The sequence below is a fragment of the Sinohyriopsis cumingii genome, chromosome 2 (assembly GCF_028554795.1).
Source record: "Sinohyriopsis cumingii isolate HCF-2022 chromosome 2, ASM2855479v2, whole genome shotgun sequence".
In the NCBI taxonomy this organism is placed as follows: Eukaryota; Metazoa; Mollusca; class Bivalvia; order Unionida; family Unionidae; genus Sinohyriopsis; species Sinohyriopsis cumingii.
The window spans coordinates 18,811,876-18,829,924 of record NC_142962.1 but is presented as its reverse complement, the minus strand read 5'-3'; the positions used below and the strand labels follow the sequence as shown (position 1 = coordinate 18,829,924).

The following is an 18,049-nucleotide window of genomic DNA, read 5'->3' as shown; positions in this document are numbered from 1 at the left end:
AAATATCACATAAAACAAAACATTGTTTTGCAAACATAAAGAAGCTTTATCACAACTGCTGATCCAATAATCACTCAATCAATAACTCAAACCTAAAACCAAATCACCTTGAAACCAAGTGGAAGTGGATCTTTAGGAGGTGTCATTTTTTTAAAAATGGGATCGTAACTCCAAAGCTAAAATTGTCAGACCACCTAAAAAAGGAAGAAGAAAAAAAAAACGCTCTGAAAAGAAGAAAAGCCCCAAGAAAATAATATCTCGGCAAGAAAGATGGGTACTGCCAATATAACGCGCACGTATCAAAGAAAACCGTCCTTGGTGACGGTTTCTCCTGCCACTAAGAGTTCTCCTGCAAAGAACTACCAAAGCAGCCCCTGCGTGTGCTGTGTAGAACGTGTCCCTAAAACCTAATCATCTTTTCTGCCAAATCTTTGAGGTGTATAGTGTTACTGGAACATCCACTGGAAATTTTAGCTTGCAACATGGAGATAAACAATTGCAGGACTATTTTATTCAGTAGTTTTGTTCCCAATCCGTCTTTGAAATAGACTGACAGTAACAACAACAACACGATAACTTTACTGCCAACAGTCACCACAACAAACTCTTCCAGTGACAGCAGCAGTCCTCTTTTTGAATACTTAGAAAATCATCAGTGGACAACGAGTGATTATTCGGAGAAAAGAACTACTGAGCCATGAATAAGCAATTTTATTTAACATTACTTAGTGACAGTTCAGTAGATGTGTTTCCCCAAAACACCTTATGTTGTTTTACGTCCATATTAGCTCAATCCATCCAACTTTATCAAAACGCACAGTGGGAAGTAACTTTTGTGGAAAGCATTCATCCTACATCAATATCAGTGAAGGCCAAAGCATCGTCGAGATCCTCAACAAACAAGTTCATGAACAGCTGGAAAATAATGATATTATTCAATACAAATCCAAAAATCCATTGCCAGCGATGAAAATTCCTATAGGATGTTATATCCATGGGAATTCCTATAGGATGTTATATCCATGGGAATTCCTAAAGGATATTATATCCATGAGAATTCCTATAGGATATTATATCCATGAGAATTCCTATAGGATATTATTTGCATGAGAATTCTTGTAGGATATTATATCCATGAGAATTCCTATAGGATATTATATTCATGAGAATTCATGTAGGATATTATATCCATGAGAATTCCTATAGGACACTATTTCAGTGAGAATTCATGTAGGATATTATATCCATCAGAATTCATATAGGATATTATATCCATAAGAATTCATATAGGATACTTTTTCAGTGAGAATTCATGTAGGATATTATATCCATGAGAATTCATATAGGATAATATTTCAGTGAGAATTCATATAGGATGATATTTCAGTGAGAATTCATGTAGGATATTATATCCATGAGAATTCCTATAGGATATTATATGCATGAGAATTCTTGTAGGATATTATATCCATGAGAATTCCTATAGGATATTATATCCATGAGAATTCATGTAGGATATTATATCCATGAGAATTCATATGGGATACTATTTCAGTGAGAATTCATGTAGGATACTATTTCAGTCAGAATTCATGTAGGATATTATATCCATGAGAATTCATGTAGGATATTATATCCATGAGAATTTATATAGGATAATATTTCAGTGAGAATTAATGTAGGATATTATATCCATGAGAATTCATATATGATAATATTTCAGTGAGAATTCATATAGGAATATTATATCAATGTTTAGTATCTCGTCAAAAGACTTCAGCCATTTTCAACAATCAGCTTGACAACATGTCAACTTGCCCAATATAGATGTCAACTGAGATGGCCAAGCATTGTGTATCAGACTTTCTGAACCTAATTTTGCCCATACAAATTACTTGATATCTTACTAGGCACTGTTTGAAGCCATATGACAGGTACCAAAAGCAGCAACCGGATTCTGAAGGAGGATATGTTTGTGGAGTTTTAATTTCACTCCAGACCAAGGCACTGACGAGGTATAATTCTACCATATAAATTAGGTCAACTTAGTGTGAAATTTCAGTTTGCAGTCACTCTGGCAAAGATAGTGAATGTCATCTTGTCTGCATAATTTGACACAAATACTCTGGATATCGACAGTTTAAGTGAAGTGATCCTGAACTATTAGAAAACATTAGATATAACATGAGCTTTTCGAGATGGACGAAGACATTTTCTATCTAGAACAACAGGAGTCATATACCAGAAGTAAAGAAAACAAAAATACAGTCAAGATGGCTAGAACAAGAAAAGAAAAACAAAACAATGTCCCATTTTGTTCATGAATTGACTGAAATAATCACAGGCCTGATCAAAGAACATAGTTATGGATGTCACATCAATCATCCTAGTCAGAAACAGCATGCTAGTCAAGTACAACACAAACAATGTTTGATGATGAGTTCACAAGACGTGTTGGAAGGTTCTGGAAGATGGATGGACATTCATACAAGAAGAGTCGATATTGAAAAAGTGGTATAAAGACTTTCGTGACCAATCATTACTTCCCCTGACTTCTCTACAAACGAAGCGCATCAAAAATCTCTCTGGCAAAGAAGGAAGCTTTCCCATTAATCGCCTTATTTGGCAGATATTTTCAAAGAAAACATCAAGTGTGAACTGATGACCTACCGTTACCTTTGTGTTCAACTCTATGGTCTTAAATTATGTTACAAAAAAATGAAGCCAGCAAGTTTAGAAAAAATCAACAAATAATTTATTTCCTTATAATACAAAGTGAAAATTTAAAAGAAACCTGCAGTATTATGAATTAAATCCCAAATAATACTAAAAGTTCTAGTCAAAATGTATAGAGTTTTCCAAATGAATTACAGATCTTGAATGTGTTGATGTACCATAGACCCTACTGAGCTGATGTTCTAGCAGTCTTGATGTATCAAACTAGTATACTCCACAATGTCTTTGAATGAATTCACAATAACCTCAAAATAGTGTTTTAGTTCAAACAGTCAATAAGCACATTGTAATTCCAATGAATAAATACAAATGATTCCTCTCAAATTATATTACATAAGGTAAATGATTCTAGACTGATAATAAAAGGTGGAATTAATAATCTTGTTAATCTCAAACTTATATACATGCCCACTTGACCAATAACTATTTCTGAAACACTTGATCATCTTAATTGAAAATTACTTTAAACTGTAAACAAATTCGTTTCTAGAATCTTCTAAAGTCATAAGTAAGGCTGGGTCTTGAACTAAAACCTAATAACAACCTTTTATAGCTTACTAAAAAGACACAGAGTAGGTACGAACCAAAAACTTTATCCTCAATCATGGACAAAGGTCAAGTGCACAAAATAAATGAAATACACTAAACATGTGAAAACTGAATGAATACCAGGAGAACTTTGTTACATTCACCTCCTTTCTTATACCGTATACAGCGTATGCCGAAATCAGTTAAAAGGATGGCATCTTGAATGAAACGACACTAGCTAACATTTTCCTTGATATTAGTATACGTGTATTTGTTTGTTAAAAATACATACTTCAACTTAATCCAATTTCTGCATTCCGGCTTCCAATGCATTCTAGCCACCTGAAATGTAGGTTAACAATTCTTAAAAACAAGCCCATTTGCTTGTGTGATTATTTTAATTTATTAGAAAAATACATCTGAGCAAGAAAGTTAGTCTAAAGTAATATGACTTTAATTTGTAGAAAATATCATTATGGCTGCCAAGTGTTGGAGATATTCCTGAAAATCTCACTCTCGTTCCGATGATAGTCGACCTCAGAAAACGCTACACAGCGCTTTAGACACGCAGTAAGGCCTCGACTCACAAAATGTAACTATCAGGGGTGATGTCTTAGGCCTTCTGGGCCGTCCATTTAGTACGTACGCATGGAGGAGGGTTGGGGGTTAACCCAAATGCATACGAATGCGTATGGGGTGGGTGGGTCTACTGATAATGTACGTACGCATAGGAAACGGGGTGGGGTGGGGTGAAACCTCGATAATAATTTGCCTAATGCGTAACCTGTTCAACTGGGTTCAGTCGGCGTTTGAATTTTAGCGGTCACTAGACAAACGTTTTAAAGCTACGCAGCTTATTTCTTTGATGCAACCTCACATTCAACCTTGGTGGAAGACCTGTTTTATTAAACATGTTAATTGTATTAATCCTTGATCGTTTCTGCGTCGATTAAATATAGGCCGTTCTAGAGAATTCGGGGGGGGGGGGGGCGTCAAGCCTAGGTACACAGATGTGTGTGTGTGTATGTAAAAAAAAGTACGCATGCGTACGGGGGGGGGGGGGGGGGTGGGTGGAAGATTTAAGCTTTGTCAGATTTTTGCGTACGTACTAAATGGATGGCCCCTTAGCAGTGTTAACAAATTTAGCTTTGAAGGCTTTAACAATGTAGGGATTGGGTTAGTCCGAGTTTCCTCTGACCCTTGCCACCCCATTTTTTTATATTTGGACATTTATGTTGGGGTGTACACCCCAACATAAATGTCCAAATATCAAAAAATGGGGTGGCAAGGGCCAGAGGAAACTCGGACTAGGATCGGGTGAACTATCGTCCCAAAGTGGCGAACCCGTTTGTCATCAAAAACATAAACTGAATTAAAACTGGTGAAACACTCTTAGCCAGCACCTTTGGTAGGTTCATTCCAGGTGTAAATGAAACATGAATTAACTACCCTCTGTCCCACCAAAGAAACATGAAGCCATGAAATCCATTTCTTGCCTAAAGCAAGTTCTGATTTTAGAAGCCACGAACAACTGGACTTTTAGGGGTATTTTCTTCAAAAAGAAATGTGGTAAAACACAAAAATTAACAAATCTGGCCAACATTTATGCAGCCGCTTGTAAAGTATATATCGGTTTATCCTCTTTATAGCCGGAACTAATTTATTATATAGGTGATTTACATCTGGCACTAAGTATTTAGAGTAGCGTCCCTTGAACGATGCACGATATAAACTAATAAACTGGTACTTTCATGAAGTTGCAACTGACAAGCATTCACATCCAAAAATACCATGGATTTTTATTGCACGTGTGGTCGAGGAACAGAAAAGTTTACACACAGAGAATTGTTAAATTTGTTCGGACCATCCATTTTAGCAGAAAAGGTTCAGTAATATAATTATCGCTCCACTGCACTCTCAGACTTTACTATACTGTTGTAGTCCTACAACGTAAGACACATAAACCCGATATTTTTGTTCTGGATAGCACTTAAACAAAAACATGTGTTATATCTTACATTGTAGAACTAAGACTTGACCAAAAAAACATAACTATCAGCTTCGAGGTGTACATGTAGGACTAGACCATCAAGTTGTTCACCAATCGGGCTCGTATCGCTGCTTACAATTTACCTGTCGTACGTGTACTATAAAATAACTACAGTACATGGACGACAGGTAAATTGTTGGCAATGATACGAGCCCCTGAGGTTGTTAACCGCCCTTTTTGGGGACATGGTCATGTCAGAAATATAAAAAAAAAAACACAAAACGAAAAAAAAAAAAAAAAGGCATATAACAACTTCTTGGTCTATATACTCTCCCAGCACCGTTTGTTCAATGGAATGGTGGTGTTGGGTATCAAGGATAAAATTGATCTTTAGCCAGATTATGAAGAGTGTAGACAAAAGCCCAAGTGAAAAAAAAAAACCTGAGAAAGTAGGGGTGGTGATAGTCCAACAGTATTTTAACTGTTTAACGTCGACCTTGGTATACGGGATGGGGGGGGGGGGGAAGGCAGCGGTGGCGTTTTACTGCCTAAGTGGTACTCTGTGGCATGCTGCAAAATCAGTCGACCTCACAACTAGAGGCAAAATTTCAATACTATCTCACATGTATGGCAGCACTTTTTGACACGTTAAACAAATTATAGTCTGGTTGTTTTGGTCATACCGTACTTTGATTTCCTTGTTGAAGTATATCCATGCACTCTCAGGAGGTTGCTGTCTTTCAAAATCAGTGTCCAGCATTTCATTTGGTTGAAGAATGCTGATAGCTGAAGAATGCCACAGTCCATTAAAGTCTGAAAGTTTATTCAGTGAAACAATTGTGATTACTTCTGGCCAGAGTGTTAACTACATTTGTTTCATTATTGAAAATAAGCCCTCAATTCAGCATTCCAAAATACTACAGAATGACATTAATAAACAAGGACAGTGGATGTAAAAATGGGGCATGTGATAGTCCTGCAATGAAAGATGTCACCCCTGATATTTGTCTTTTTGGGTGACCCAAAAACACAAATATCAAGGGAGGCATCTTACAATATTGAACTATAGCATATGATTGAGAAAAAAAAGCCAAATAATGCAACCTAAAAGGAACAAAAATTCTTTGAAAAGGTATCTCATATTTATTATAAGGTACTTGTTTAGAAAATTCCAATGAAATAAAATATATAGGAGTGACAGTTACTGATGATATGAAATAGAACCATCTGATTAAAGAATTATGCACCAAAACAAATTGTACTTTAGGCCTACTATAACATAGTTTATCATCTTGTTTGCAAAATGCAAATGAATCAGCTTTTAAGGCTTTTGTTAGATGTATGTTTTAGTATGCTGTACTGTTTAGGACCCCCAAACTGGATGAAATTGAGAAACTTCAAATGTAAACAACCATGTTTTTTAGAACTTACCCAAGGATGTATAACCGCAGTATTGAATAAGTTGTCTTGGAAATCATTAAACTTGATAACAGTATAATAGATATTTTTTTTTACAAAGGTTGAAAATAACAACAAAGAAATTCACAGTTTCAGTTTGACCAAACAAAAATGAACCAGTAGAACTCAAACTGAATACATCCAGGGATGGTCCTGGCTTTTAAAAAGATGTCACCAAAAAAATCGTCAACCTCATTATTTTGTCGCCAATTTTTAAAAAGTGTCGCCAGGACAAGTAGTATACATTTTTTGAAGTGTTAATTTAGTCTATTAATGCAACAGGCAATGAAAATTACAAAAGATGGGTTAGTTAATACTCTAATTACAATAAGCATTAACAAAATGTTACAAAGTGTTATATGAAGATCCGTCGCGATTTTAGGGCTGCCAACTTGTTGAATGCAGTTTCAAAGTCTAATTTTTCACATCTGTACATGTTGATTCTCATTAAATTCTCAAGAGATGAAATGCAGAGTTTATTTCTGATGTCAGTTTTTATGAGGTTGATCTTACTGAATCCACGTTCACAGTCTACAGTGCTGACAGGTGACACCAGTAGTCTCTCGGCAGCCCCCACCCCCCTCTCCCCCTTATGGCTAGCTTCACAAAGCTTGAAGTGAAATTGCTTCCTAAATCCCAAGAATGATCACTGAATGCTGTATAAATTTTCTCGACAAGCAAACTAGGATCTCCATTCCCACGAATGAAACTTACATGAGTCAACACCTGGCAATATTGGACCGTATATATAAGCATAAATTCACACCCACTTTAGGGATTCTTTCGCTCCTGTATTTTGAGAAATAAATAATTATTATTAATTATGCAAAACTGTTTTTTTTTTTTTTGCTATTTCTTGTTGCGGAGTTTAAGTCTCTGCAGCCATAACACGGATTGATGGCAAAAGGAAAAGATGAATGAGTAAAATGCTGCACTGGCGACAGATATAATTGTGATTGAGATTTTTTCCATTTGCTTTGTATTTATACGCAATAGTCGGTACTTCAAAGGTTATTAGTTTTCTATGAAGATTCAGCAAAACTATTGTATTGGAATATGTAAAAAAAAAAAAAACAACAGAAGGATTAGCCATTCAATAAATTGTATCTGTTCTATTCGCGTCTTCAGAAGTCGGTCAGTTGTAGGTATAGTTCGGTAGCATGATTGTATCACAGCATACATTACTCAGCCCAGATGTCAACATAAGCAGATTATGATGTAACAATGCACTCTAAAGATGGGGTTGTCAATACGAACGAAGGATCGTTTGTGTAACAGATTGATTCCAATGCATTGCTTAGTCAAGTTTGTGGCTTCCTTTCATTCTCCCTTTTAATTTATCCAGTCAAAATCCATGATTGTATGTACAAATTAAATAACCAAAAAGTCTGTCACCAAAAAATCGCCAGATGGGACATTTTTGTCGCCAGTAAGGAAAAAAAATCGCAATTTGCGACATTGGCGAAGCCCAGGAAGATCCCTGACATCTATCAGATACCTTCCATAGGATTCGATGAACTGATATTTCAGAAGTTTATTTTTTCCCAAGAACAATGAAAGATTATTACCACAAATATTTAATCACAACTGTTGAATCTTCAGAAAACCAAATTGATACCTTTAAAAATTAGCACAGTCACATTTTTCCTAGTATGGCTTTCTGTAAATGTAGACACTTTACAGTGTAACAATGTTAATATGATGTAGAACCAAACTGGTCCAGACTGGTTGTACAGGCATGATTTCATAAAAAGACAAGCAGAAGGACATATGTAATTTGTATTAAAACAACATTGTTTTGACTCTATGGTCATAAAATAAGTAACAGAAAAAGCAAACACCAACAAATTTTGTAAAATTCAGCAAATAATTTATTTCTCTTGAATACAAAGTGAAAATTCAAAAAGAACTTACATTATTGTGAATTAAATCCCAAACAGGCTTACAGATTCTATCACATGTCCAAATGTGTGAAGTTACAATTGAATTCTAGTGGTGATCCAAATAAATTCCAATATTGTATGTGTTGATGTGCCTGGAGTCTCAAAAGTGCTAATGTACCAATCACATGAAATGAAAAGCATGCTAATAGTCTTTTGATGTATCACAATAATATAATTCCAAAAATGACATTGACTGAATTCACTATGATTTAGTCCAAGAAGCATTAATGAGCTTTTTGTAATTCCAGTTAATAATTTGAGTCAATAAATCCACTGAAATTAAAAACTCAGCATAAGAATAAGACTGATTCTGCTTCAGATGTTAAAGCAAGAATGAGTAATTTTTCAAGTTAATAACATTGATTTAAAAACTAAGACAAAAGTAGAGCCAGGATGTAGGTCAGTCTCCTCACTTAAACATTCAAAGTTGTGAACAAATTTAGGAATTTCCAAGTGAAAACTAATATCCTACATTCAGATATAAGTAATCATGTTTGCCTCCATTAATAATGATCTGAATATTTAATCTATAATCATAGAGAAATATTAGCTATGTATTATGTTGTTTACAAGATAAAAGTCACTGGTGAGGTGGACCATTAACTTGAATTTGGACTATGGTCAATTATAAAACATATATATTCATAACATATAATCACTGAGAAAAACCAACAAACAATTAAGATTAAATATACAAAACACTATGAAACATTAAAGTATCATGATCACTGCCACAGTCATCAATGACATCAAAAAGTATTTTGGGCGTTTACACTGACTACCATGCAGTTCATACTTGGATTTCAGTCTTCCAGAATATTTACTTTCTAGCCAGACAGTTCTGATACTGACACCAAAACAGGAACTGATACAATGATACATTAAATTTTGGGGTACAGCATAATTTTGTTTGTTCAGGTAATAGTTTCAGCAATCACAACATTGTCACTTTACTTTATTTGGGTCAGAAATCATCAAAACTAATGTCCTCATTGGTAAGAAAAAGAATAGGCACAGCTGAGTTAAGAGAAACTCAAGATTCAGAGTGGTTAAATTTTTATTATGAAAACATTTCACTCAAATAACATTTGTAGCTGTAGTGTGTATAGTGCTGCAATTAACACAAACTGACCTGATGATGCAGAAAATCATTCATATCATTTATACATGTTACCACTGCAAAATTTGCATGGTTTTCCTGGGTCCTTCCTCCACCAGATATACAGGACACCATATATGGCCTATATTGTGCTGGAAAATTATGTTAACCCCACAACAACAACAACAACAACAATATTGAAATGGTGAAGACGCGGTAATATGTTTTTTGTTGAACTTAAACATCTTCATGAGCATGTTAAGTAAAAACTACACCTGTTGCTATGGTTACATATTGACATATTTTTCAACTTAAAGTGGAGCCTTTTTTAATATATTTGTTATTTTTCAAATGTTTTTTTTAAGATTGAGGTCACAGATGGAAAAGTCTACTTCAGTTTAGAGCCTTCATGTGCAAGGGACATTTTACAGCTCAAGTCAGTCGAGAGGATTTTTGTAAACGTTCTTCACAGTAAATCTGACAACCTGGGTAAGCTTTAAGAGTGTCTATTTCTTAATGTTTTATTATTGGCAATAGAATGCCATCATGTTTTATCATTGACAATAGATTTCAGTAATGTTTTATCATTGGCAATATAATTCCATAATGTTTTATCATTGGCAATAGAATGCCATTATGTTTAACTTTGGCAGTAGAATTCCATAATGTTTTATCATTGGAAATTTCAATAATGTTTTAGCATTGGTAATAGAATGCTATAATGTTTTAGCATTGGCAGTAGAATTCCTTAATGTTTTATCATTGGAAATAGAATGCCATAAATTTAATTATTTGCTAGAATGCAGTTTTCAGCCAAATTCTGTTACTAGATTATGTCAAAGGAAGTTAAAGAATCTTCAGAGTGCTTCAGAAATACTCTTAGACTACTCATTGAGTACTATAATAAATATCTTCCATTATTCATTGAGTGCTAGAAGAATACCCTTACATTACCAAGAATTATAAGAATATTTTTAGATTACTCATAGTGGTATTCTTACTGTAGATTGCTCATAGAGTACTACATGAACAATGCTGCATCCATGCTGGTTGATAGGGGTTTCTCCTATTTTCTGTGCAGCTCCCACAAGAATACAAGTTTAAATTGGGAGAAGTAGTGCAATACAATTCCCACATGTTTATAATGGTGCACAATAATTATTATAGAAACGTAGTAAATTCAGTAGTTTTATCTTTGCATCAAAACTTGCCATTGTCTACATTTCATAAGCGATTACCATTCAGGATGGTTTGTATTTAGAACTTTGATTTTCTAAAAATTAGCCAATGCTTATGAATATGTACTTAGGCCTGAAGGGTTTTGTATTGAAATTACTAATAAATGACCATGACTTGATGACGAAATGTTAGTTGCCAGTCTTAGCACCTATAAATGAAATAGACAACTAATTTTTTTGAGGTGGTTTACAGACATTGCAGAGGATATAAATGTCCTGATAAAGTCATTGCCATTAAATTGTAAGCTAATAACCAAAATAGATAAATAAGTTGTAACCTCCCTTTAGTGTGGTGCTCTCCTAGTTTTGGGCAGATTGAGGGGAGTTCCCTCTTTCTGGTAAATTCCTGTTGTACTGGAATACTGTAAGAATACAATTCAATACTCATCTAGCTTTCTTAAGTGCATTTCACATAAAACAGCTCTGATGGTTAGAGCATCCGCCTCAGATGCAGGAGGTTATGGGTTTGAAAAACCCCGGCAGAGTCATACCAAAGACTTATAAAAATGGTACTAGCAGCTACCTTGCTAGGCACTCAGCATTAAGAGATTAGTGTTAGGACTGGTTGGCCTGGTGTCAGGATAATGTGACTGGGTGGGATATAATGCTGCCTGTCTGTGGCATGATGCCACAGTGCTAGACATCACTATAAAGTGCCACACTGCAGACATCATAGCAAATATGACTGGAATGTTGTTAAAGCTATGTTAAAAATCGAAATCACACATAAACACATACACATTTCACATAAAAGTTTAAAGTCACTTGGCTTCTTTTATATCCTTATTCATTGGTTGAATTGTTGTGAAATGCCATCTTAACAAGTATTGAGCTGATGATTGAAGTAATATATAATCCTTCAACCAGAATATTAGTGATTTTCTGACAGTATGAGCTTTTTCGACTAGCACAAAACCTATGTGGAGTTCATGTAATTAGGTGAATTACAATGTTGGAAATCTTTTCATCAATCAATATAGGATGTATATAACATGTACAAGTCAATCAATATAGAATGTATATACCATGTACAATCAATCAATATAGGATGCATATACCATGTACAATCAATCAATATAGGATGTATATACCATGTACAATCAATCAATATAGGATGTATATACCATGTACAATCAATCAATATAGGATGTATATACCATGTACAATCAATCAATATAGGATGTATATACCATGTACAATCAATCAATATAGGATGTATATACCATCTACAAGTCAATCAATGTAGGATGTATATACCATGTACAAGTCTGTATCAGGAATGTACAAACTATATATCAAATACTGATTCTGTGAAATAAAGCAGGAAATCCAGACTTATAATATATAAAATATTAACCAAAGGAAGGACATCTTATAGCTAATGAAATTATACTGTTCCTTATGTAGATCACCATCTTTTATCAAACTAAATGAGTTTGATTCCAGCAACAAAAATATCTGATGTAAATTCTTGTTTGAAACATCTGTTGAATAATTCATAGAACTAAATTTTGCTCTTGTGTAAATTAATTTCCTAGTTATATTACAATTTTAAATTATTATTTTTTAATTCTCATTCTAATTCTGTTCCTCTGATAACACACAAAAATTCAATATTACGTGTATGGATACATTCACATATAAATACAAGTAGTGCAATAGTGTTTCCAAAAATTTTTTATCTGTGTAAGGACTCTCGGATGGTTCGAATAAAATGTTCCCATTATTTGCTAGTTAGAAAGAAATGAGTCTTTTTATTAAATAAAATTTGTTTTCAGCATTGTTGTAGAGTCAGTAACATGCCCCTGCTGAAGGTCATGCATTATAATGTTATACACAGACAAGCATCACAGAGGATGGCCACATACACATGGAAACATTTATTATATTTATGCTTAAGAGTATTTTTTAAAAAATATATTAGAGCTCTTATTTTGAACGTTTTATGCAATAAGTAAGCAGTTAGATAACCATATTTATGGTTTCAAAGCCTTACAGTCAGCAAACAGTTAGGTAAACATATTTATAGTTTCAGCATTTAACACAGTCATCAAGCAGTGTTTTCAGAGCTTTACACATTCATCAAGCAGTATTTTCAGAGTTTTACACAGTCAGTAAGCAGATAAACATTTTTTTCTTCAAAGCTTTACACAGTAAGCAGTTAGATAAACATGTTTGTTAATTTCAAGCATCTTGTGATCAGAGTTGTATGAAAGACACTAAAAGGAGATGTTAGGAGAAAATAGGAAACATTATCAGCATCATGTTTGTTATGCAGCAGATAGCATCTTAAATATTTTACTGCTACATCTCTTAGTGTAAGTGTTTCAGTAATGAAGAGACAGACACTTGAAATTCTGTTAATTGATATATCAGTTCAGGATTATACAGAAACATATAGAAATGAGATTTACACAAAACAGTTTTCAAACTTTGGGTGCTTTCTTGCTTCATTTAGATAGAAACATTCCTGAAATCTTTTGTTTTAAAATCAGTTTTTGTAAGATACTGATATCTGTACTTTTCTAGATAGAAGAAATCTCATAAGTTCGGTGATGAAGTTAATTCCAGATCATGTGACTTGGTGCAGAGTTTTTGCTACATGGAAATCTCTTCAGGATTTTACAATAGCTGAGTCTCCCCCAGGAAAGAGACTGAGAGCGAAAGAAAACAGTGAACAGATGAAATTCAGTCCATACTCTCATAATTCATGTCCTCCGCAAATCGTTGATGAAGGAGGTAAATCAGGTATCCACAAGATTGGGATATCCGGTGATAGTAAAGATGAAAACACATCAAGATGTTATTCTGATACTGAAATACTTTATTGTGATAATAGTGACAGTAACCTACAATCTGGAGTTAGTCAATTATATGATAAAGAGTCCATAAACAAGAAATTAACTTTTCGGATTTCTATGAAAGCAACAGGAAATATGGGAAAGAACAGAAATAATCAGGTAAGTTCTGAGTAAATGCGCCATCAGAATGCCAAAATTTAATAAAATTCATTTATTATTAGTGTATTTCCTTTAAATTTTACTGCTAAAACATATTTATATATTTTTTAAAATGATGGTACCAAAAGATGACTTTCATCTTAATGGTAACATATGAAAGAATTTAATGAGCTTGATGACAAAGTTTCAAAAATTCAAGAGGTAGAGAATTCATGAAATGGTTTAAACACAATATTCTATCTGGAATCTAAGAACTCAGACTTTGAAAATAATACAGTGTCTCATGCTTAGCTAATGTAACATTTTGCCTGGTTAAAGTACTTGTTAATGACTTGTTGTTAGGAGATGGCACAAGTATTGGATGCAGTTATCTTGCTTAGATTTTGAGATATTCAAGTTCCAAATTACTAGTCAACTGTAAGTCTCCTTTATTTCATGCCTGATTGTTTTTCTTTCTTCTTCCATGTTCCTTTGTTTCCCATTAAAGACATGGCTTGTTTAGTCACTATGTTGTGTAGTTTCTTGATATGTTTAGAATTTGTGCATGTTGCCTTTACTCAAACAGATGTTGGTCAAAGAACTTGCAAGAAAAGTTAGCCAGTTTCTGGACATGCACGTCAATCTGAGAAACCCTGACTTAGAAATGTGAGTTAAACAATCTCTGGGAGTTCAACTACATGTATGTATTATAATGTTTGAGTTATCATCTTTGCTTGTAAAGTCAAAAATGTAGATATCCTTCATCATATTGTAATGTGAATATTATTATTACTTGATTCTAATTGGCAAAAAGTTAAATAACGAAATCCATTTGTGTTACATTATTGATATTTAAGAGAGGAAATAACAAAGCTGGGAATCTAAAACCTTTCACAGTTTGTCTACATTTGTCATCTAAAGATGTCTTTCACAGTTTGTCTACATTTGTCATCTAACGATGTCTTTAAGCTAAAGTTTCAGGTTGACATTCTTGGCAATGAAATATAGCACTTACCTTTCATAAGCCAGTGAAACATGGCACTTACCTTTCGTAAGCCAATGAAACATGGCACTTACCTTTCATAAGCCAATGAAACATGGCACTTACCTTTCATAAGCCAATGAAACATGGCACTTACCTTTCATAAGCCAATGAAACATGGCACTTACCTTTCATAAGCTTACCTTTCATAAGCCAATGAAATATGGCACTTAACTTTCATAAGCCAAATAAATATGGCACTTACCTTTCATAAGCCAATGAAACATGGCACTTACCTTTCATAAGCCAATGAAACATGGCACTTACCTTTCATAAGCCAATGAAACATGGCACTTAACTTTCATAAGCCAATGAAACGTGGCACTTACCTTTCATAAGCCAATGAAACATGGCACTTACCTTTCATAAGCCAATGAAATATGGCACTTACCTTTCATAAGCCAATGAAACATGGCACTTACCTTTCATAAGCCAATGAAACATGGCACTTACCTTTCATAAGCCAGTGAAATATTGCACTTACCTTTCATAAGCCAATGGAACATGGCACTTACCTTTCATAAGCCAATAAAACATGGCGCTTAACTTTCATAAGCCAATGAAACGTGGCACTTACCTTTCATAAGCCAATGAAACACGGCACTTAACTTTCATAAGCCAATGAAACATGGCACTTACCTTTCATAAGCCAATGGAATATGGCACACTTACCTTTCATAAGCCAATGAAATATGGCACTTACCTTTCATAAGCCAATGAAATATGGCACTTACCTTTCATAAGCCAATGAAATATGGCACTTACCTTTCATAAACCAATGAAACATGGCACTTACGTTTCATAAGCCAATGAAACATGGCACTTACCTTTCATAAGCCAATGAAATATGGCACACTTACCTTTCATAAGCCAATGAAATATGGCACTTACCTTTCATAAGCCAATGAAACATGGTACTTTCATTACAAAATCCTTTACCAGCATTAATTTCAAGCTCAAATTTATTCTCAAAGGTTTTTGATTTCCAGGCATCAAAGACCAAAATAGTATGTACGTATTTGGTTTTCTAATTTATTCCATGCTGTGACTGCCAATACTTTTCATCATATTATTATCCACACCTTTGATGGCTGTGAATAAAAATCAAAATGTATTTTTAACTTAACAATATAATAGTATGGAAACCTTTACTGTAAATGAATTTTTTACATTTTTCTGACTCAAAGCATGGGGCAACACCATTATTTAGTAAATTTTCATGTATTCTTTATGGCAAAAGTAATCATGCCCTGATGTTATTGGTTCATCAGTTTTTAATCTTTCAGATGCATTCATCTGAATGATGACTTCCTGACAGTTGGAATTCCATTGACTAGGTAAGCATATTTAATTACATGTAGAAACTCATCAACTAAGAATTTATTATTATTATTAATATTTACCTGATCGATATATTTATTTTTATTATTAACATTACTGGATTTGATGTCATTCTGTTACTGATCAATATTATACAATACTAGAGACACAAGGCATATTTGTTCATTTTGTGTGAAGTCAATGTGGAAATTTAAGAAGTGGACAGATAAAGGTATTGTAATTTTAGAAAGGTAAATAAAGGAATTTTTGTATCTATCAAATAAAACATACTGCTTAGTTAAAAGCAACAACATATGTACTTTTTTGCAGGTGGGGTTGGGTGTAGATTTATTGCTGGATTGTTATAAAAATACAACTCTGATTGCTTTGAATTGTGGCAGTGTATACTGAAAAACTATTATTTTGGTTGTGATATAAAATCTTTTCACAATACATGTTACAGAATGTATAGTTTCAGTTTATGATCAGTTCTGATGACTAACCCAGATTATGTTCATAATAGTTTACTTGGTGTAAAGTATAAATTATATGTGATAAAAAGTATAATTTTTAGTTCACCTGGCCAATTGAGCTTATGGTACGGCCTGTGTTCATTGAGAATCCATCAAAAATTGCTATTTTAAACTTTTTCCTAAAACCATGTGACTGATTGTAACCAAATTTGTGGCACAGAAAATACTGGCCTGAAGATCTTTTAGATTTGTGTAAGTGATGCTGATGTGCCATCAGATATGGCCATCATTAATAAACAAGGGTAAAATCTCTTTAAATGACGATCAAAACCTGCTGAACAGAATTTAATCAGACTTGACAGAATCTTGGCATGAAAGTCTTTTGATCTACTATAATATATGGCCACCATTACTTACTAAAATTTTTGGAGACCTTTAAACAACTTTTTCTACAAAACTGAAGAAAGGAATTTGACCAAACTTGACAAAAAGCATCCTATCATGAAGATACCATCAAACATGGCCACTGTTGCTAAATCTAGAAACAATTTTAAATGACACTTCTTCTAAAAAAAACTGCTTTGCAGAATTTGACCACACTGATAGAAACTATCATGGCATAATAGGCCTTTCCTATTCTATCAGATGGTGCTGATCTGCTCTAGAATATGACAGCCTTTACAAAAAAGAACAAAAATACTGTAGTTGCCAGTGTGTGTTAAAGCAAGGGAAGTAACCAATGATGATGACTATTTACAGTCACAGGTTTGGAGTTATGCTGACTTTTCCCCCTTGCAGAAAAAGATGAAAATAGATTTTTTAAAATAATCACAGAATACAAGATTTATAAATTTCAATAAAGTTAATCATTTAAATTAGTGAAATAATACATCTTAGGGGTTAAGTTGAATAATTTTCATTTGAAGATGAAGAAAATTAACACTTTAGGTATTTGAGTGTGTTTGTATGATAAGGATTTTTAACAGCTTTAAAAAAAATTCAGTTATATTGCTATGATGTCTGCAGTGTGGCAGTTTATAGTAATGTCTAGCACTGGGGCATCATGCCGCAGCCATGTAGCATCTTGTCCCCCTCATTCACATTATCCTGACACCAGGCCAACCAGTCCTAACACTAACCTCTTAATGCTAAGTGCCAAGCAAGGTAGCTCTTAGTACCTTTAATAAGTCTTTGGCATGACTTGGCTGGGGTTTGAACCTGTGACCTCACACATACAAGGCAGAAGTTCTAACCACTTAGGCCACTGGAGTGGTCTGAGGTAG

The 18,049-nt window shown here is 33.9% G+C and overlaps 1 protein-coding gene and 1 long non-coding RNA gene across 2 annotated transcripts in view; one reads left to right on the top strand and one right to left on the bottom strand.

The window, feature by feature from the left end:
- Window positions 1-696: 696 nt before the first annotated feature.
- On the bottom strand, window positions 697-4,933 carry LOC149804413 (uncharacterized). Its single transcript, XR_016415638.1, has 3 exons — window positions 4,668-4,933; window positions 3,557-3,606; window positions 697-915 (listed from the first exon to the last, which is right to left on the bottom strand). It is a non-coding gene; the product is annotated as an uncharacterized LOC149804413 (long non-coding RNA).
- A 50-nt stretch (window positions 4,934-4,983) lies between these two features.
- Window positions 4,984-18,049, top strand: part of LOC149804412 (U6 snRNA (guanine-N(2))-methyltransferase THUMPD2-like) — a 30,974-nt gene continuing 17,908 nt past the window's right edge. The window contains exons 1-5 of the mRNA XM_089939964.1: window positions 4,984-5,148; window positions 10,120-10,243; window positions 13,522-13,952; window positions 14,518-14,597; window positions 16,260-16,310. Coding sequence (XP_089796090.1) covers window positions 5,056-5,148; window positions 10,120-10,243; window positions 13,522-13,952; window positions 14,518-14,597; window positions 16,260-16,310 — 779 coding nt within the window. The 5' untranslated portion in view covers window positions 4,984-5,055. The remainder of the gene's footprint in view (window positions 5,149-10,119; window positions 10,244-13,521; window positions 13,953-14,517; window positions 14,598-16,259; window positions 16,311-18,049) is intronic.